Source organism: Phoca vitulina, unplaced genomic scaffold (genome assembly GCF_004348235.1).
Source record: "Phoca vitulina isolate PV1807 unplaced genomic scaffold, GSC_HSeal_1.0 scaffold6, whole genome shotgun sequence".
NCBI lineage: Eukaryota > Metazoa > Chordata > Mammalia > Carnivora > Phocidae > Phoca > Phoca vitulina.
This window is the reverse complement of record NW_022589709.1, coordinates 73,200,006-73,220,823: the sequence shown is the minus strand read 5'-3', so window position 1 is coordinate 73,220,823 and position 20,818 is coordinate 73,200,006. Positions and strand designations below refer to the sequence as shown.

The following is a 20,818-nucleotide window of genomic DNA, read 5'->3' as shown; positions in this document are numbered from 1 at the left end:
TGACCCAGGCCACCTCCTCTCATGGGGGTGGGACGACACACAGAATATCACATGAGGCAAAAACCCCTGCACAACAGCTGGGGAGGAAGGACCAGACAATATAGCTTTTGCATGCAACAAGTACCTACCCACTGGACGTGCTGCACTTTGAGTCCTTTAGCACCTTGAGAGAAAGAGTTGCTACGTCTTTGGGGGCTGCTGGGAGGGGGCGGGCGGTGTGGCCACACACAGAAGCAGGGCTCAATCCCAAGAAGCCCCTGGAGAATTCCCACCCCCCTTGCTCTTACTCCCCGCCAGGGCTTCCTAACACTAAAATAGACTCTTTTTTCATCATCTGTCTATTTACATTAAAGATACAGACACATCACTGTACACAAAAGGCTATGACAGCAAGCAGCAGACTCAGAAGAGAAGGAACCCACACCCAGCTTGGCTCTGTCACTCTGCCAACAGGTGTGTTGCCTCTCTTCTTTGCTGTTAAAATCCTCTTCTTGGTGGGAAGGGGGATTGTGTTCCTTGAGGTTGCTCGCCCCCCAGATTTTGAAATGAGCCCTTCCTGGGGGGTGGCCCAAAAGGAAGCAAGTGTTTCATTATTTTTTTTTTTTTTTTTAAACACCGTTATAGCATCTGGTTTAATTGTTCTATAAAAACATAATGACTGGATCCAGAGACCACAGCCTCAGACTCATTGGCAAAATGATATTTGGTCTCGCGTGTGCCGCCCCGGCTTCTCTACCCATAAAATTTCTGGAAAGGATCTGGGTAGAGAGAACTCGGGGCACGTAGTGGCAGGTGAGTCTGTGACTCGGTAAGAACCGAAGGACGGTGTTATGGGCGGAACACCCCCGAGAGTTAGTGATGAAGCTGGAAGGGAGAACTGCACGGTGTAGTGGCTCCTAAATCCATTTGCAGCTCCAGGGAGGCAGAGTGGGGAATGAGCCCCTGCTCGGAGGGGGGTCCCAAGTATATACAACAGGGATTGCCAGGGTCTTCGCCTTCCCCAGGGTGTTGGGGCAACCTGGGGTTGGGGGGGGAGGAGCAGTATGAACGTCAGGGTTCCAAGGGTCTTCTTCAAAGGTCCCCTGGTCCCGCAGTTAATGATTCCTTCCCGGCAGCCAAAGAGAACGGAAGGGCGGGCGGGGGTGGGGTGGGGTGGGGAGGAGGGACCGGGAAGGCGGTTCAAGCAGCTGCAACTTCCGGATATGTGCCCGCATCTGTGTTGGGTCTTCTGAAAAAGAACGCCCCCCATCCCCCGCCACACCACGCCCCTGCCACAGAGTTCCAGGGCCCGGAAAAAGAAAACCGAAACACAACTCGAAGTGCTTCTTCATCCCTTCGGGGAAGAGAGGGCGAGAGGGCGGGCACTGGTGGTCCCCACGGCTTCCGAAGCGGAGGGTGGGGAGTGGGCAGCCCGGCAAGGTCAGCCTCGGGACACTAAAACCTCCGGCCTCGCTGTGGTCTTCTCAGGTGTCAGAAGGGAACCAGGTTTTCAGGGGGAGCGCGGGGGCTTCGACCCCAAGTGTCAGAAGGGCTTGTCGGGTCTGCTGGCCTTGGCGTCCCCGGCGGCCGCCTTGCAGATGACGCTGTTCGTGTGCTTGCAGCGGCACCCAGGGCGGCGCAGGCGGTCGTAGGCGTGCTGGGCCAGCTTCACGCAGCCGGTGGCCGGCAGGTAGCAGAGCAGGCACGGCAGCACCAGGGACAGGGCGCCCATGAAGGACCAGCGGGCGCAGCAGTTTGAGCGCGAGCAGGAGCACGGGTGGTCGGCGCACGAGCCCTCGTCGTCCTCGTTGGTGCAGTGGTAGAAGACGCCTTGCACCAGGCACATGCAGGTGCCGTAGTTGACCAGGGTCTGGGCCGAGCACAGGCATTCCTGGTTGCAGACCCAGCAGGAGGGCAGTGTCCGGGGGGATGCGCACTCCTTGCACTTACACTTCCCGCAGGCCTCGCACAGCAAGAAGTGCTTGTCCAGCTCAGGGGGCACCGCCGGGCCCTTGAGGTCCAGGGGCTTGCAGTGGACCACCTTGGGCTGGATGCGCACAGCCCTCGGGGAGGCCTGATCAGCCACGGGCGGCGGTGCCATGTGGTCTAAGAGCCGCTGGTCAGAGGACGTGCTGCTGCTGCTGCTGACAGAGCTGGGGCGCCCGCTGAAGGAGATCCAGTGGTGGGTGACGTCCTGGTCACAGCGGGCAGGTGGCGGGGCCAACTCTGGGGCCCCGCCCCGGGTCCGCTTGGGGCCAACAGGGGGCACCAGGCCAGGGTTGTCTATGTAGTCGTTCTCCACGTGGCTGGTCTTCATCTGGTCGATGGGGAGGATGGTGAGTGGGTGCTGGAGGCGGCTGTGGGGCATACGGCTGTCAAGTAGGGGCTGGACCATGACTGAGCTGGGAGTCAAGGGGGCGCTCTGTGGGATCGGGGGCTCCATGGGGCTGGAGGTCCTGGACTGTGCAGAGGAACAGGCTTCTAGGGGCCCTGGGTGGGGGGAGGTGGGGAAAAGGAAGAAAGAGTGGATTCCAGGCATCAGTACTTGGCCTGTTAACACCCCCACCCCCCCCCAACAGGTAGTCGGGAGTACAAATGAAATGGAAACTGGATTCTCTGAGTGGACTCTCCAGCATGGAGGCTTAGATGATTAATAATAACAATTAATAATGAGTGGCAGAAACAACACTTATTCAGCACTTAACGAGCGACACACTCTGCTAAGCACCATATATATTACGTCATTGACGCTTCACTCTAAAACGTAACTACTATGATTATCCCTTCTGTAGTTATAGAAAACGAAGGTTCAAAGTAACTTGTCCAAAGGCACACAAAACTATCAACAGAACTCAGCAGGAGTTCAAACCTAGCCCGACCAAACTCATTCTTGCAACAGCTGTGAAATATGCTCTATTTTTAAGATAGATAGCTCAGTGGTTATAAACACAGGCTCTGGAATCAGATCCAAGTTTGAATTCTCACCCCCTGCCTAGCAATGTTGCCATAAATAAGGTTCTGTAACCTTTATGCCTTAGTTTTGTCATCTCTAAAATGGGTTCTTGTGAGGATTAAATGAGAAAATGCTATCCAGTACCTAGCATCTTGCCTGCCAGTAATCTTGTCACTATTCCAGAGAGCATCAGCTTAGATTTCCTGAACACCCAAAGGACTGTGTGCCAGGCATTGTGCTGAGGATGTAGTGACCATGACAGATAGCCCCTGTAAGCTCCCATGGAGTGTATCAGCTGGATAAACAAGTCTTTATTTCACACAGTCACAAGAGAAGGAAGGGCTGTACGGGATGCCTGCACATCCAGGATATTAACTTAGTACCACCACTTCTAAGAGCAGCAACCTCCAGTGGCTAATAACCCCTGGCTAGGAGCACTTCTGACAACTTGGATGGGAAATCCTCTCGAGGGGCACTCACATCACCCATTTCCAAATGCTGAGCTGAACATTCAGCCTAAATGCTATTTACTAGAATAGCTAAGCCAACTCTGGATCAGTTTCTAATTTCACCAAGAGAGTGCAATTTTAAGTTGGAATCCCGCCAGAGATTCAACTGCAGTGCCTGACACGGAACCCCAGGAAGTCACTTAAATCAAAGAGCGGAAACGACTTGGTTCAAATTTAGAAAGTGCACATTGTTTTCTATTAGAAGTGCCATTTCCTCGCCTGCTGACCTTTACATTCGGAATTCAGCTGGAGATCAATTTAAAGAAATAGCAGCAGAAGGCCAAGACCTCTGCCCAAGGGGACACAATTTGGAATCCAAGAGAAAGATTAGACTCTGGGAAGAGTCCACTAGGGGGTGGGGGTGTGAGACAGAACAAGGTGCGGATAGAAGGGAAAGATAATGGTCTTAAAAAAAAAAAGAACAGACCACTGAATAAATGTGTTATGGGGTAGAGTTTGGTAAATGCCTTTTCATGATGCTAATGATGTTCTCATTAGGAGAGCAGTCCCTGTGCCTCTGCTGTGAGGTTCATCTGGCCTAAGAGGTAAGGCTAAGAAGAAGGCGGAGGTTGATAGGTTTCCATTTCCAGTTAACCCCCTGCCCCTCCAGACTGGGTACACAGTTGGTCTATCCCAGTACTCCAATCACGGGAATGACACCTTGCCCCAGGTAACTCATCCATACTTATCAATGTCTACACTGAGGAATGGAGGGGGGGGGGGCAGGCATTCAGGGTAACTCATTTATACTCCCCTACTTGGAAACAATATTTGATCAGACATGGTGAAATTGTTGGGGGAAGGGCTTCTATAAATGCTTTCTGACCTGTCTAAAAGAAAGAGCTAGCTCTAGATGCAGAGTTCATGAAGGGGATAAAAGGGAACTTTACCCACTTTTACGACAGGGTTCTCATCTGTATTTCATCTATACTGCAAATGCAAAAAAAGCATCAAGTCTTTTCCATAAGGCTCAGTGCTCAGTCAACTGATATTTCCCATTTGCACAGGGCACGTATGCCCATGGGGCTTTGCTCCCATGCTCTACCTACTTAAAAGATGCCGGGACTTCTGTGCGGTTTTTCTCATGTGGGACAAAGTCTGCCTAATGGCAACACCTGCCTCCCGTCTCCACACTCCCTCCAGAGGAAAGGAGAGCATCTTCTTCAAATGGCAGACTTCCTTGTAGCAGAATTAGCCTTAAGTGTCTGGCACTTCCGCCACCAAGAATGGTCATTTACCAAGGCAGCCTCTTCTAGGGACCCTGTGGTCAGGGCTGGATGGGGGTGATGTCAAATATGCATCTACGGAGAGGAGTTTTTCCAAGGATCCAGCCAACCGTGGCGCAGAACTTTAGGGAATGCTATCTTAGCCCACTTATTCTTTGCAGGGGCTCCAAAGCTCCAAAAGAAATGGGTTTAGGGTCAACAGATGAAGATTAGGAACTTTGCCTGGAGGAAAAGGTGTGACTGGGCACAAGAAGGGAAAATGCTGACGGAGGCATAGGATGAGACTCTCTGGCACCAGCCAAGAGGTGTCTCAGCCTGAACCCCTACCCCAGACAAAGACAACGTGATTCCCTTATTCCAGAAGCCTGGGTCATGACTGCTCAGGGTCTTATCCCATGTAGTTGGGCTTTTGTCTCTTAGGACTAGGATAGCGACTTGCCATGCTGTTGGAAAAAGTAAGGGGAAAGAAGAAAATTATCCACTCTTCTTCCTCCAGTTCTATTCCTGGGATTCTTCAAAACAGCCACATTTTTGGGGGGGTAAAACAAAAGGCATGGGCAATGCTCAAGGACTTTAACAGACCCTGGAATCAGAAGGCACATTCATGGAAAATTCCCACCAGGATGCCAGGGTGGGCGCAGAGCCTGCAGGCAATGGGATGTTGGCCTTAGCAGGCTCCCATCACCCTCCAGAGGTAGCTGTCAACATCTGGACTTAGAGTTGGGGCCAGACATGGGGGTGGGAGCTTGGTCCATGATGACTCAGCTCTCCTGGGACATACTCCATCCAAGAGGGCTCCAGCAGGCATATTCCAAAATGCATCTTCCCTATCATAACCCTGATGTCGGATTCCTTCCGGCCACCAGCTCAGCAAAAACCAGTGGCTGGCTCAGAGCTGCTGTGCTCAAAACCCTCCGCCAGCCTCACTGCCTTACCGCCCCATTAGCGGGGACTTCCACAGGAGGGTAGAATTCATTTGGCTGACCGAGAAAAACTACTTCCTGAGCAGCCTGTTTGATAACCCCTCAGCATAGCTAAATGAGGTCTCAAAAAAAACCCCAACCCTCAGTTGGTTTAGAAGATCAATCTCTACTCACTGGGACACACCCTGCCTCCAGCCTAAGCAATGCTGAGGAACTTAAGTGCAGTTTAATATGTACTCTGCTTCCCCTGCAAGGAAGGAAGAGATTTATAATATAAATAGGGGAGAGGAGGCTTTGCCTCATTTAGGCTCTTTGGAAGACTGATGGCCAATTTGGAAGACTGTGGACAGAGAAACAAAGCCAGCACTCCACTTAGTCAGAGAAGCACCACTATCGAGTTTTAGGTGGCATTATTATGGATTAGCACAAGGAAAGGAAACTTTTACCTCCACTCCCAACTTCTCATAATAAATAATAATAATTGTGGAAGCAGCTAATATTTATGAAACATATCTTCGTGTCAGGCTGTCTGTGCTAAGCCCTCAGCGATTTTCTCATTTAATCCTCACACCATCACCTTGGAGAGTAACACCCATTTTGCAAGGAAGAAATGAAGAACAAAGGGTCATAATGCGGCTAAGTGATTAGGTCACGATTCGAACCCAGACAGCAAAGGCTCCAGAGCCTGCCACCTCAACCCCACAGTCCTGACTTACAGTAACGTCTGGGTATTCACGTGAAGGCAGGAAAGCCCCGATCACTTTCACCGCCAAGAACTCTACTAGTCTTCCCAGTCTGCCACCAGCCCTCAGGGAGCCTCATCAGGCCATTCACGGGGCTCTTAACCAAACCAGCAGGGAAATGAAGCCAGACAGGGGTTACATCAGATTGCGCCCCCCACCGCCCCCGTTGAGGGAATTCTCACCGTGCAGAGTGGAGGCTGGCGGCGGAGGGGGGGGGGTGTTGAAATCTGTCATTACAGGAAGGCCCAGAGCTCAAGTTACCTTGGCTTCCAATTCAGTTTTCTTTACCATCCCTTCTGTCACCTCATACACCGCTGCTTTACTAAGTGTGTTCATTTTTAGGTTTTTTTTTTTTTTTTTTTTAAAGTCTCACTTGTAGGATCTCACCACAAAGCAGTCTCTTAAAGTAAGTCCTGACATGGGAGGGAATTCCCTCTCCTCTCTCCTACAAAGCTGAACTTAAGGGTCCCTAGGGCACATTCTCAGATGGGGCTTTCTGTTCCAGGTCTGTGGGGAAGGGAGGGAGGGGCTTGAGTAAGAGGGAGCCAGAAGCCAGTCCTAGAATACTGAATCAGCAGGATATCGCAAAGCCCAGAGCACATACACTCGTGTCTTTGCCACTTGGCGGTCTGTGGTCTGTGGCCTGTGTACCTGTGGGAGGGGCTGAGCGTCAGGATGCAGACCTCACAAGGTGGGCAGGCTGAAAAGAATCAAGGGGTGTGTTAAAGGTCCACGCCACCCACCCACCTCTTCCCCTTGACTTACCCTGGGAAGAGAAGTTGGGAAATACTTGGAAAACCTGACAGCTGTGCTTTCAAACCTAGAGGTCAGCACATGACAGACTGGCAAGAGGCTCTGAATGAATGGGCCATTTCTGCACTGCTCCATTCAGTCTCGGCAGGTCCTCCCAGGAAAAGGGTTGTTTAACCCTTTTATCAGTTCAGAAGACAAGGTCGCTAGGCTGCCAGGGATCCCGCCCCCCACTACCACTTGGTTCTTTGTGACAACAGCCCAGTTTAGTTAATTAAACTCCAACCAAATAATGACTTATTGCTTCAAAAAGACTTTAAAAGGTGTTTTGGCGGGGGGGGGGCGGTGGTGGTGAGGAAAGCCAGGGACCTGCCTTCCCTACACCCCACTGAGGAAGACCATCTCTGCATCTCTGCAGAGAACAAAGCATTGATGCAGCTGGATTTGTCAGAGAATCCCACCCCTCTCCAGCACCAGCACTAAGGAGCTCACCTCTGGCCATAATCCGTTAGAGATCACAAAAGAAAGCAGCTGCTTCTCATCCCTTTGTCCCATTACCAGCTAGCAGTTCCCAACCCTCTCCTCTTCCTCATCCACAACCAGTCAGCTGAGCGCCAAAGCCCCAGCATAAGGACTAGCGGGAAGGGTCTTGCTGTACTTGGCTCTGGGCTGTTCTACCTGGCTTTAAATGTTGGTTTCATTGTTTATCTGCTCAGATCCCCTTAAAGAGATACTAGAAATCACAGTTTGGGAACTCCTGGCCCACATCAAAGTTTGGAGGGGCCCCGCTCACTGACACCAAGATAATTTGTCTCACCACCCTCCACCAGAGATTTCTAAGAGATTCCAATAATAGATTCCTAATAATAGATTTTAGTTTACTCCTGGGATGGGGCAGCAGATGACTGCCCCCTTCTCTCAACCAGAAAAAGAAAGACTACCGGACAAGGGAAGCCACTCTTCTGTAAATGGCCACCTGCCCCAGAAGGGCCTCTTCCCTTCTCCACTAGATCCAGCACATCTGTGCTCCCTCCCCAGTGCCCTTGCTTCCTCCAGTGACTGTCCTTGGAAAGAACAATCACGATTACAGCTGAATGGTGGAGCCTCTTAAATCCAGCCACATGTCCCGGATACATTCCCAGCCTTGTCAGCTGTCCGATCCGCAGGGTGGCCCCAGACCCCCGAGAGCCAAGAATACCCCATATTCTAACCTCATGCAACTCCTGTGTAGGAAGTGGCTCCCTTAGAACCAGGTCCTCATTGAGGTGCCCAGCCCAGCCCAGCCCCCTTGGGAAGTTTCTTTCCTTCGCCCCTCCCCAACTCTGCAGATGGAGAGACTAAGGCCCAAACTTAGCAGGTTTCCTAGCTACTCATCTGGCCCCTAGCTTGGTCTGAAAGGAGTAATAGTTTTCTGTATGTCGCTCTTCATCACCTTTTTCCTCTGGCTCTTTTGAAAGACCAAAAATACATTCCAACAGGTCACTGCTTTCCCTTCTATCAGGGAGATCCAGCTTTGCCCTGAGATGGGACCTTTCCACTCTTGCCATTCGCCCTTTCCTTAAGAACACTTTCATATCTACATCCCAAATCCAAATTTTTCAACCGTGTCCCTAAATCCAGCTTTGTGCAAGACTCCTTGAAGTTTTCCTCACAGGGGAACTTCCAACTCCGAAGCGGCAACGTGACAGGCACTCTGGAGTCAGAACCAGATTAAATGCCTTAACGCTCTAAGAACACTGAACTTCTCTGACTAAAGAAAGGGGGCTCCTTTCCAAACCTCCTTGGTACAAACATCTAGGTCCTACCCAAGAGGATGGCCTGAGGAAAGAAAAATGCTTGTGGGGGCCCCACACTTGGGGCTAGAAGATGTCACACCAAGGGGCTAGCATCAGGAACTGGATGCGGAAGTCCCCATGTGTTATCCCAAAGTATCAAACCGCAGAGCAGTACCCCTTCAAGGGGCACTTCTGAAGGTGTTAATGAGTGTTTTTTCCTCCCTTTATTTTTGAATCACTCACTTTCAAATTTTGCTTTGAAAGGCTGCCTTCATTTGTTATTCAAGTCAGCCACACCTGTGGGTAAAGACTAAGTCAGTCAGGTTTACCAGAGTGGGAGTCAGGGGGTGGGGATGGAGATGGAGGAGTGAGTAAATATGCTGGACAGAGGGTGGAATACCTATTCTGGAAGGATTAAAACAAAAATGGCATCTGTAAGCTCCAAATGATCACCAGTTTCTGTCCTGCTTAGCCAGGAATCATTCTAGTCTATGTGTTCTGTCTCCTCCCACCAAGCCTAACCAAAGCTTTAAGGAAATGTTGTCATTTCAAAATGATGGTAATCTGGAAAAGGTCGTGGGAATGAGGAGGATTTCCACTCCACAAAAAGAGGAATGACTCCTGGGTTCAGAATCTAAAAAAGGAAAATAAGAGATGTCTTATGAAAGTCTTCCTCACCCTAACTGACCAACATTTGTCCATCATGGATATTTCAGAAATATGCCATCAAAATGCCTCCTACCAGGTACTGGCCAAACGTAGCATCTCAGTTGGTCATTGTGTGCACTGCTCACATTAATGGATTTGTCTGAAGCCTGCTGGCAAGTGAGGTTGCTCCCAAGGTCTGGCAAAGAGAGGAAACTAGATTTCACACTGGACAAGTCTACATCTTTCCCACCCTTCTGCTGAAACAGAGCTAAAGGAGTCTACTGCAGCCTTCCCTTTCCTAGTCCACCCCACACCCACAGACTAAAGGAAAAAAAACTGAACAATTCAGATGTTTATGCTCCATTCATGTGAAGATCCAGAGAACTCTAAACATTGTGAAATCACCAGTGCAATATTGGGTAGGGCCGCAGGCCAGACTGAGCTTATTAAGAGATTGATAAGGCCGTATTTCCTAAATGCTCTAGGCCTTCACCTTCCAGCTTTGTATGCCCGAGAGGCTCATCAGAAAGATTGGAGAGCCTCGGTCAGCTAACCAGACAGGCATGCACTTGCTCCTGCCCCTCCCCAAACGGGAGAAACACACCACTGATTTGGAGGCAGTAAAGTGGGGGTTCCCACTGGATCTGGGCACCCCACTGAACCCACACCTTTCCTTTCAACGCTAACCATGCTTGGGGGTTCCCGGAGACTCAGTGCGCCAGAACGCAGCCTCCTGCCCTCACCCAGCCTTGGCAACATGGACGCCCATCCAGCAGCTGGTGAATGAGGCAGCCAGTAGCTCTCCCCTCTAATCACCACCATCCAGCCCCACCGGCTCAGTTTGCTTCTCTGGCCGTCACTCAGCCGTCAAGTCATGCAACCATTTTCGTCTCTCTTGCCTTCTCTGCCCACAACCCCCAGCCCCAATCAAAGAGAATTGAGAAATCGTCTTCTTGCACAAGAGCAGCTACTGTCTAAATGCTTTTTGATCGTCTGCATAGAGGGGGAACTGGGCACAGCCCTGGCCCCAGTGATGAAGCCAACCTCCAGCTGCCCTGGATGCCCAAACCTGCCTTTGCCCCCCTTCTTTGCCCCTTTGGCCTTGGAGAGTCAGAATTTTCAGAACGTACCGTCTCTCTATTTCTCTCTTCTCGGTGATGTCAACCTGGTACCACCAAGAAGGAGGGAAAGCGGGAACCTTATCTCTCCTACGCATGCAACCTCTTTCTCCAGCTCCCACACGCCCGGCGTTATGTAAACGCACCTTCAGCCCCCACCACAGCCCCAGCGCGGCCCGGCCCCGGGGCCCGGCACGGCTCGGTGCCCGGAGAAGGGAGGCACGAGGAGGCCGAGGGGCCTCTGGCCCTGCAGAGGCCGGGGAAGGGAAAGACAACTGCAAGGCATGCACAGCATAAAATGCAGCAGCAGATCAAAGGTCAGACGGCGAGGAACCGCCTCGCCAAAGAGAGGGAGCAGAAATGCCCAGTCCCGAGCCATCTCGGTGCTGACCATCGAGGAGGAGGCAGAAGGGTAGAAAACCCAGTCCGTCACGGCTCCGAAGGGAAAAGAAAAACCTACGTCGAGCATAGGCCGCTCCAGTGGGCTGGGGAGATCTGGGCAGAGCTGGCACCGTGGGCACGGAGCCCGGGGTGGGCAAGCCGCCCAGGGCAAGAGCGCCCGCCGGACCCAAGAGGTGGCTCCTGACCGAGCCCAGAGCCTCCCATTCCAACGCTCGAGGCGGGTGGTGGCAGGAGAAAAGAAACCAGGCCAGAAGCAAACTCCCGGGACACGCACGGGGCTTTCTGAGTCGCAGAGTGGGGAAGTCGGGCTTGGCAGTGCCCCGGGGTCGGAAACTCCGGTGCCAGGCTGTGAACACCCCCGGCGCCGTGCCGGCCCAGCCGAGGGCGTCAGGGAGCTGCGGCACACCGCAGCAGCTCGAAGAGGCGCAGGGAGAGGGAAGGAACACTGAGGCGCGCTTAGAAATAGCGCACCATTTGCCCCAGCCGGAGGGGGAGTCGTGTCGCGACTCAGAGGGGGTACTTTCGGATCCCGAAACCGGCCAGGGACTTACTTTGAGGAGCCGCAGAACCACAAGCATTGCTCCACGCCTGTGTAAATCCCCGAACCCGGGCGGGTCAGACACCGCTGTTCACGCAGACGTCGGCGGGAGAAACCGATAGGACTCCTTGCGCACCGCAGGGCCAGCTCCGCGCTGTCAGCTCCTCTCGCTGCCTCCGCGGCGGTGTTGCAACCACTGCCTGGGAAAATGGCTTTTTTATGAATGGGAGGGAAGGGAGCTCCAGTGCGCACGCGCTCCGTTCACGATTCTATGAATGGGTGGGCACAAGAGACCCCGCGCGCGCATGCGCCGCGGTCCTTTTTTTATGAATGGGGGGCCGGAAAAGAACTTAACCCCTGATTGCTGGGGCTGACTCTAGCTCCTCCAGAGGCCGTCGTTCTTTTACAAAAAGGGGTGGAGGTTGTTGTTGTCTTTTTTTTTTTTTTTTTTTTAATGAATGGAGGGCGGCGGCGACTGCTGCAGCTGGCTCAGCTGCGCGGGCTGTACCCCCTCCCAGCCTGCGAGAGGAGGTAAAGGCCACCTTCACGCCACTGCGGGCCTGGGCAGGAACCGTCAGTGTCGTTGGGGGGCGGGGGGCACTGCAGCCTCTGAATCCTGGGTCGAGTGCTGGGTGGGGAGGACTCAGCTAGATCTAGGGATCTCGACCCGCCGCAGGGGTGGGGGGCGGGGCGGGATACGGGAAGACCCCTACGGGGGTCCTTATCTTTCTCTAGCCTAGGGGCGTCGGGGGGAGGGGTCTTGAAGCTGCGCTTACCAAAAATTAAGAAAATGTCAAATGTCCATAGCAAGGAAGGGCATTGTGGGGGTTGCTTGAATGAATCTGGTTCCATTCCTAAGACTGATTCTTCCTTGAGGGAGTACAGACCACCCCACCCCCACTCCACCATTTCTTGGGTGTGGACAGCGACAGGGCCTAGGCCTCTTCCATCTCCAGTACCCCCTGTCCCCGGGCCGACGCTGGCAGCTCAGCTAGAGGCCGGGCTCTAGCCTCACAGCGCCACTTACCCCCCGCCATACCCCAGTGTAATGTCCTCAGTGCCTTGGCTCCTGCCCGCCCTAGGCTGCCCAGACTAGCTGCTCCCCTCCGCACCCCTTTGCGTTTCCCAACTCTCACGGGACGCGGGCCTGAGGAGCCTCTGTCCACCGAAGGCCACGGCCCTTTGCTGCGGTGGGAGCCTATCCCCACTCACCCCCATCAGCTACCCTCCGGGGAAGCGGGAACAGCCCAGAATTAGCCAGGTGGATGGGTGGAGTCGGCCTAGCAGAGGATGCTGCGGGAGTGGCCTTGGGATTAAATAACAACAGGGTACTGGAGCCGCAGAGGAAATGGAAAGGGCCAGGGATCCTTTCTTTGCAGTTAATGATGCTGCGTGGGGTGGGGGGTATCGCATCAGCCCAGGCTGTTGAAAAGAAAAGCCCCCGCCATTAGGCCTGACTCCGGGAAGGCTGGGAGCCCTCACAACAGCAGCAGGCCCAGCTCCGCCCAGGAACCGAGGAGACTGTAGCCTGGGAGGGGAGGAGAGTTGGGGGGGGGGGCGGAGGGGATGTGGATGGCTTTGATGCCTGAATAAGAGCTAGGCCAGGGCCTGAATCCCCCGTAAGTTTGTCTTGCTGGTGTTCTGGCTTGACCGCGAGGTTGTGAGCTGTCTTTTTCTACACCACCGAAGGACTGCGCTTGGCTGCCGAGGAGCCAATGAAAGGCTTCCAGTCCAGGTCAGAGGTCTGGCCTTGGGCTGGAGCTGGGTCTGGGGCTCTGGAGATGGGCCGTGAAGGGACATTTTGCAAACCCAGACCAGGACTCGGGGTCACAGAGTCTCAGTCTAAAATGTCTTCTTGGGGCGCCTGGGTGGCTCAGTCGTTAAGCGTCTGCCTTCAGCTCAGGTCATGATCCCAGGGTCCTGGGATCGAGCCCCGCATCGGGCTCCCTGCTCGGCGGGAAGCCTGCTTCTCCCTCTCCCACTCCCCCTGCTTGTGCGCTCTCTCTCGCTGTGTCTCTCTCTGTCAAATAAATAAATAAAATCTTTAAAAAAAAAAAAAAAATAAAATAAAATAAAATGTCTTCTTGCTACTCAGAGGTACTTTTGCAATGTGATTTACTTACTTAGCTCTTGGGGGCAGAACGCCCCCCTCCCCTAGAGGACCACAGTCTTTCAAGGCTAAGACCTTACTTAAAGCCAAAAGAAAAACTCTTTACTAGTACAGTTGTTTAGGATGACCTTTGCTGGTCTTGAATTCAGTATCATTATTCCCATTTGTCAGAGGTAGAAAGAAATTGAGGGCAAGAGTCCTATACCTGCTCAATGGAAGATCTAGTAAATGTAGAGCTGATTTTCCAGATCTTTGCAACCTAACTCTCTCTACTTTGCTACCACCCCTTCTTGGCATCACAAACCCAAAACCTGTTCTTTTGTTAAGTCATTTAAGCACATTAAACAAGGGAAGTTGGAGTAGTAATTTTGCAGCCAGTGCTCACTCTGGGACTTGCTTGAACAATTAAAAGGATGGCAGTAAATACATCCTTCCTAAACTATCAAAGGAAAGCAAGATGGTGGTGGTAGTGTGTGTTTGCTGTTCTGTTTCCTTTATTTAGAGGAATTAGCCAAGAGATAGATGGGGTTCCATTCCTGGTCTTTTCTCAGCTTTACTGAAGGATGAGATGAAGACACCACAGCCCTGGTGATATAGTGGAGAGAATGGAGGAGCCCCCAGGCCTGGGCTGGGCAGAGCCCCTGATTTGTAAGCAGAGTGTGATTCAGAGTGTCTGGGAGATAAGTGAGGATTATATTCTGCCTCTACTTGGAACCTAAAGAGAGGTTTGGAGCAAGTGTTATGAGAAGTGTGTGCATGTGTTCATTCATGCATGCATGCATTCACATATTATTCTGTTAGGAGCCTGCCCTGACTCTGGGGACTCAGTGGTGAGAGACAGACCGTGTTCCCTGCCCTTGTGAAGCTCACCATCTTTTGAGGAGACAGACAGACCTCAGAATTTGAGGCTGTGCTAAGTGCTGGGAGGGGGTCTGAGTCGAGACCTGAAATCTGAGAAGCCGTGAGCCTGAGGGAGGTTGAGGAGACAGGTGGGGCTGAGGGAGCCTGGGTGGAAGCCCTGTGTGGGAAAGGCCTGACGTGGAAGTGCTGATGGTAGGCCTCTGCGGCCACAGCTTGGCAAACAAGGTGGAAGTTGGCCTGGTGAGGAGTTCAGTTATTATCCCCTCAAGGGTTTCAAGCAGCGTCATGACATATTCTGGTTTGTGTTCTAAACCTCTGTAGCAGCCCAGAGGCTGGTGGCTGGGGGTGAGGGGACAGAGTGACAGGGGAATGCAGGATGTTTGCTCCTGACAGGCTGACGGTGCCATATTTGTTATTTCGGATTGGGTGGCCTGTAGGCCTGTGCTTTTTTTTCTCTTCTACTTCATCTGACTTTGTTTACTCCTAAGAGGCTGTCTCCTGCCCAGGTATAACTTTTATGCTAGAGGCAGATGCTAACGGCCCTGTGTTCCTGCTTGTGCTAATTACAGTCCTCTCACCCCAATTTCAATGTAAACATCTTCACCCCTACCAGATCATGGCCAGGGGAGGCGAGGGGGTTCACTTCTGGGCTTGGCCCTCTTGTTAAGCCCCTGGCCCTGCCAGGACCTGGAAGCTGAGTTAGTGAGTGTTAGGAGAGGCAGGAATTCCAACTGAATGACAGACATTCCTGGAACACTTACCGTGTGCCGTGCCTGGGCTCAGCATGTTTTCATACGGACTGTTGCTTTAAAAAGCTGTGTTCTGGGTCTTACTCTCCCTCTTTGTCAAATAAGAAGTCAGAGGCTATGTTTTAATTATTAAATTCCACCAAAAATTATTATGCACTTCCTGTGAGTCAGGACAGTGCCAGGTGTCGGGGTTATAGTGATAAAAGAGATAGACACAATTTTTGCCTTTAGAGAGCTCTCAGTCAGTGGTAAGAGGGCCGGGGCAGGGTGTGCTTTCCCCCGTAATCTTCATCAGCGCCCTCATTCATTTCTTTGTTCACTTGACATTTCTCAACTTTATTGCACATACTACGCACTGGAAGCCAAGCCCTTCAACCCAAACAGATCACCTGCCTCCCCCGTAGTCAAGTAGGGAACATAAGACATTAAACAAACCATTGATCGAAGACTGATTTAATTATAGTTAACATCAGTGATGCGATAGAGAGTGCAGAGAGCAAAGTAGGGGGACACAGCCTAGGGGCTCTGGAGAAGCTTCCCTGCAGCTCAGATCTGCAGAATGCAGTCTCTGCCAAGCTGGGCTCAGTGACAGAAGGCTCAGAAGCGGAAAGAAGTCTCAAGGACTATTAGAGCAACTGAAGATAGCTACAGTTTCCCTAGTCCTTTGAGGAAGGGAGGGTATGTCAGGCCTGAGTTAAAGCTCTGTTCTGGCCCTAGCTCCTGGGCTTTCTGGCTCAGTGTGTTCATTTGTTTCAGCTTTGAAGGCTGGAGACCATGAAAGACAGATGTGCAGACACTGACCACAGACTGCTGAGTTCAGTCCTACCCTTACAAGCTCCATAGCCTTGGACAAGTGATCCAAACTTTATGTGCCTCAGTTTCCTCCTCTGCAATATGAAAACTAATAGTAGTACTTACCGCAGAGGGTTGAGTGGCAATTGAATGGAAAAAATGTACATAAAGCACTTAGAACAGCATCTGGCAAATTGTAAATGCCAAATATGCATTTAGGTGATTATTCAAAATACCCGGCCATTTTGATGCAAGGAATGAGTTAGAATTTTAAGAGGAGTCCATTTATGTGGGTGTATCAAAACCTGAGAAAGAGAAAAATAACCTAAACTGTAAACAAAGTTTTCATTGTTAATAAACAGTTAAAACAATAATACTGTGGCTGTCATCACTGCTTTAACTAGTACAATTTTGCAGGACGAAAGTTATGGTATTTTCAGCTGTGTGGCTGGGTATTTTAGACAGTTGACCCAAGAGTTGATTTTAACCATGGCCAATACAGATGCTTGAATTTCGGCAGTAGTGCACGTGTGATATAATGCTGAATGTATGCTAAATGATGATTCTGTTGTATCAAGCACTTGGTGACTTTGCATTTCTTAATCTCTTCAAGCCTCTCTTGTAAAAAAGGGGATGATAGTTATAGTATCTGCTTCAGAGAGTTGTGAGCACTAAACATGATGTTTTTCAAGTAACTTAGCTGAGAACCAAGTGCACATTTTTGTGGTCCTCAAATTAATCTGTGTAACAGGAATATTTTAAAGATTTTAACTTGGTTGTGATAATACAGCTCTCTAGCTTCCTTTGCCCCATTTTTCCTCCAAGACCCTGGGTTTTCACTGTTTGCTGAGCAGGGCAGTAGAATGGTACAAAAAAGAAGCATTCCAGAAGACCTCACGTAATTCAAGAACAATTTCCTCATAGGGTGTGACTGTGAAGTCAGATTTGCATGCTATCAGTTTTGGCTACCAAGTCAAGATTTTTGTGAATATATTTCTGTGGCACAGTTCAGATTTGCCTTAGTTCAAATTCACATAAAATGCAAGCACACTGTTCATTTCAGGTGTGGGAGCTAAATCGAAAGCAACCATTGAGAGCAGTGAACAGAAAGAGAAGGGAAAAAAAAAATGGCCAAGAGTAGCCCTCTTGGTCCTTGCTTGCAAATCACAGAAATTCCCTAGTAACATTGAAAAATCAGGTGATATAGTGGTTGGCAAAGTCTGGCTTTAGGAATAAACAGACTTAGACTTTATCCAAAGTAATTGGACACTTAACTGTTGATGGATCTCAGGTGAGTTACTGATCCTTTACACCCTCAATCGTATCTATATAATGGGCATGATGATTCATTCCTACTCTGTAGAATGGTCCAGTAAATACCTCATAAATGCCTCTGTCCTTCATACAACAGAATGGGGACCCTGGGAAAACACAAGGATAAAGAATGGATGTCTAGACTTGGGGTGTCGGCAACTTTCTGGAGGCCCATCTTTCATCATGAGGGTGATGGGGGCTGTGTCCTTCTTTCTGACTTGACAGTTGTGCTTCGGGCCACCTTTTCTCCCCTGACTTCCACTGATGCCACTTCTTTTGGTCATTTATTCGTTCACTCACTCATTCATTCAACACTTTCTAGGTCGCAGGTGCCATGCCAGGCCCTGAGGATACAACAGTAAAGAAGTTCTAGGAATCCCCTGTTCTAATACAGCTTAGTCTAATGGTGGTGGCAGATTATCAAAAGTAAACACCCAAATAATAACAATTTTAGATGTTGGTAAAATCTACAAAGGGAAGGGTGTCTGGGTGGCTCAGTCCTTAAGCTTCTGCCTTCGGCTCAGGTCATGATCCCAGGGTCCTGGGATCGAGCCCCGTATCGGGGGCTCCCTGCTCAGCAGGAAGCCTGCTTCTCCCTCTCCCTCTCCCCCTGCTTGTGTTCCCTCTCTCGCTGCGTCTCTCTCTGTCAAATAAATAAAATCTTTAAAAAAAATAAATAAAATAAAGTAAAATCTACAAAGGGAATAACAAAGGGATGTGACAGCGACTGGGGGATGGAGCTGGCCCCTTTAGGGAGGTCAGGGAAAGCGTCTCTGGGCCGTCTGAAGGCTGAAGAGCAAGAACCATGGAAATGCTCAGGAAGGAGGGCACTGTGAGTGCAGGGAGCAGGGCAGGCGAGAACTGGTGTGTTTCAGGAATACTGACGCCTTGGGCCTGGGGCTGGAGTTGCTCATCTCTGCTCTAGGACATTCTGGCTTCCTCCAGCTGACTTGCATCACACCGGGGCTTGGCCCAGGCTCTGGACTCTGGAGTACACAGCCAAGTGCACCAGCCTCAGGCCCTGGGGAAGAATTTACAACCATCCTGAGCCTGTTTACCACCTGCCAAGGAACCCTTGGAAGGCACAGGCTCTTTCTCAAAACCAGTTTTTACAGATCTGTGTACAAACCAATTCAACCGGATAGGATATTTTTTTCTTAAGTAATCTTTTTTTTTTAAGTACAACATATTAGGGGCACCTGGGTGGCTCAGTCGTTAAGCATCTGCCTTGGGCTCAGGCATGATCCCAGGGTCCTGGGAATGAGCCCCGCATGGAGCTCCCTGCTCAGCAGGAAGCCTGCTTCTCCCTCTCCCACTCCCCCTGCTGGTATTCCCTCTCTCACTGTGTCTCTCTCTGTTAAATAAATAAAAATCTTTAAAAAAAAGAAAAAATAAATAAAGATGCGGGGCTCGATCCCAGGACCCTGAGATCATGATCTGAGCCGAAGGCAGACGCTTAATGACTGAGCCACCCAGGCACCCCACAAATAAAATCTTTAAAAAAAAAAAGTATAACATATTAGTTGAACCACATGAAATTGCCGATATTCAGCTTCTTTTCATGTACAATGATGGCAATTTTGTGCAATTCAACATAAATTTCATGTGATTCAACATTCAGAAAACTGCATAAATCAAGTGTACAACTCAGTGAATTTTCCCAAAATGAACACAACTGTGGAATTAGTGGACAGGTCAAGAAAGAAAACACTATCAGTGTTCTGGAAGCCACATTCATGCTGTTCCCATCCCTAACCACCACCATACCCCACCTCTACCCACAACAGTAATCACTGTCTTGACTTTTAGCACCACAGATTAATGTCTATTTTTTGATCTTTCTATAAATGGAATTATATAGTAGATACTTTTTTGTGTGTGAGATTCTCCCATGTGGTTGCATGTAGTTGTAGTTTCTTTTTTATTGCTGTATACTATTCTGCTATATAATTGTATTGCAGTATATTTATTCAAACTATTTTTGATGGATATATATATATATATATATATTGTTTCCAGTGTTTACTTTTTTTTAAGATTTTATATTATTTTTTGAGAGAGAGAGAGAGAGCACAAGCTGGGGGAAGGGGCAGAGGGAGAGGGACAAGCAGACCCCCCACTGAGCGTAGGCCATGATGTGGGGCTTGATCCCGGGGCTAGATCCCAGGACCCTGAGATCATGACCTAAGCCGAAGTCAGATGCTTAACTGACTGAACCACCCAGACACCCCTCCAGTGTTTACTTTTAAGAATACTGCTTCTTGGGGACCCCTGGCTGGCTCAGGGGGTAGAGCATGTGACCCTTGACCTCTCGGTCCTGAGTTCGAAGCCCACATTGGGCATGAAGCCTACTCAAACAGAATAAATAAATAAAAATTAAAAAAAAAAAAGAATACTGCTGGTTCAGTTTGTGGAGCATGCGACTCATGATCTTGGGGTTGTGAGTTCAAGCCCCATGTTGTGTGTAGAGATTACTTAAAAATAAAATCTTAAAAAAAAAAGTTGCTTCTGTTAATAGTTCTGTACATGACTTTTGTTGAACACATATTTATGTATCTGTGAATATACACTGAGGACTGGTTTAGTTTTAGTGAGTACTTCCAGTTATCCCAAGTGGTTAGAGTAATTCACACTCTCTGTACTGCTTTAATATGTTTCCTTGTTGCCTAGCTCTTGGGCCAGGTTCTACGAAAAGAATGAATATAGGGGAGGGGCCCCTGGGTGGCACAGCTGTTTAAGAGTCCGGCTCTTGGTTTCTGCTCAGGTCGTCGTGATCTCAGGGTTGTGAGATTGAGCCCCACATGGGGCTTTGTGCTCAGCATGGAGTCTGCTTGAGATTCTCTTTCCCCCTTCCCCTCCCACTCATGCTCTCTCGTGCACGCTCTCTCTCTCCCTAAAATAAATAAATCTTAAAAAAAAAAGAATGAATAGAGGGGAGATAATCATGACATGATTCATGGGATGAGTCTCAATCTGTGTAGTGATTAAGAGCACAAGTGGGTTCAGTTGTTACTCAGTGCCTCTATTTACCTGCCATCTCTGTGACCTTGGGCAAGTCACCCAACATCACTAGGCCTTAAGTTCTTCATCTGTAAAATTGGTTAAGCACAGTAGTTCTTATCTCGCAGGGTCTTTTACCCATTCCTTTACTCGAAAAACATTTGTGGAATGCCTCCTGTGTGTGCTTTGTTCTGGACACTGAGAATTCAGGGGTGAACAAGACAGATGAGGCTTTGCCCTCATGGAATGTATGTTCTAGTTAGAGGAGGCAGATAATAATGAAGCAAATAATTAAGATAATTTCAGATAGCGATACATGCTATGGAGGCAGTAAAACAGGGTGCTCTGACCAAGCGATGGGGGGAGGGTCGTAGGGCAGTCGGGATGGTAGTGATTGAGCTGGGACCCAGATGATCAGAAGAAGGCAG

General features: G+C 50.0%; 1 protein-coding gene and 1 long non-coding RNA gene across 3 annotated transcripts in view; one reads left to right on the top strand and one right to left on the bottom strand.

The window, feature by feature from the left end:
• Positions 1-1,155: 1,155 nt before the first annotated feature.
• Positions 1,156-11,802, bottom strand: SPRY4 (sprouty RTK signaling antagonist 4). 2 transcript variants are annotated; one of them, XM_032404474.1, is made up of 3 exons: positions 11,578-11,635; positions 9,601-9,702; positions 1,163-2,469 (listed from the first exon to the last, which is right to left on the bottom strand). In XM_032404474.1, exon 3 carries the CDS (start codon positions 2,420-2,422, stop codon positions 1,523-1,525), a length of 900 nt encoding a protein of 299 aa, XP_032260365.1. In that variant the 5' UTR covers positions 2,423-2,469; positions 9,601-9,702; positions 11,578-11,635; the 3' UTR covers positions 1,163-1,522. The 2 variants fall into 2 exon arrangements, with proteins under 2 accessions (XP_032260364.1, XP_032260365.1); XM_032404473.1 differs by lacking the exon at positions 9,601-9,702 and having other exon boundaries at positions 1,156-2,469; positions 11,578-11,802.
• A 126-nt stretch (positions 11,803-11,928) lies between these two features.
• LOC116632458 overlaps positions 11,929-20,818 on the top strand; it is a 45,742-nt gene continuing 36,852 nt past the window's right edge. Inside the window, exon 1 of the long non-coding RNA XR_004299417.1 lies at positions 11,929-12,095. This is a non-coding gene — a long non-coding RNA (uncharacterized LOC116632458). The remainder of the gene's footprint in view (positions 12,096-20,818) is intronic.

Excerpts from the sequence above, each read along its gene's own strand:
- SPRY4 (XM_032404473.1), bottom strand. The coding sequence starts at position 2,422 with ATGGAGCCCCCGATCCCACAGAGCGCCCCCTTGACTCCCAGCTCAGTC.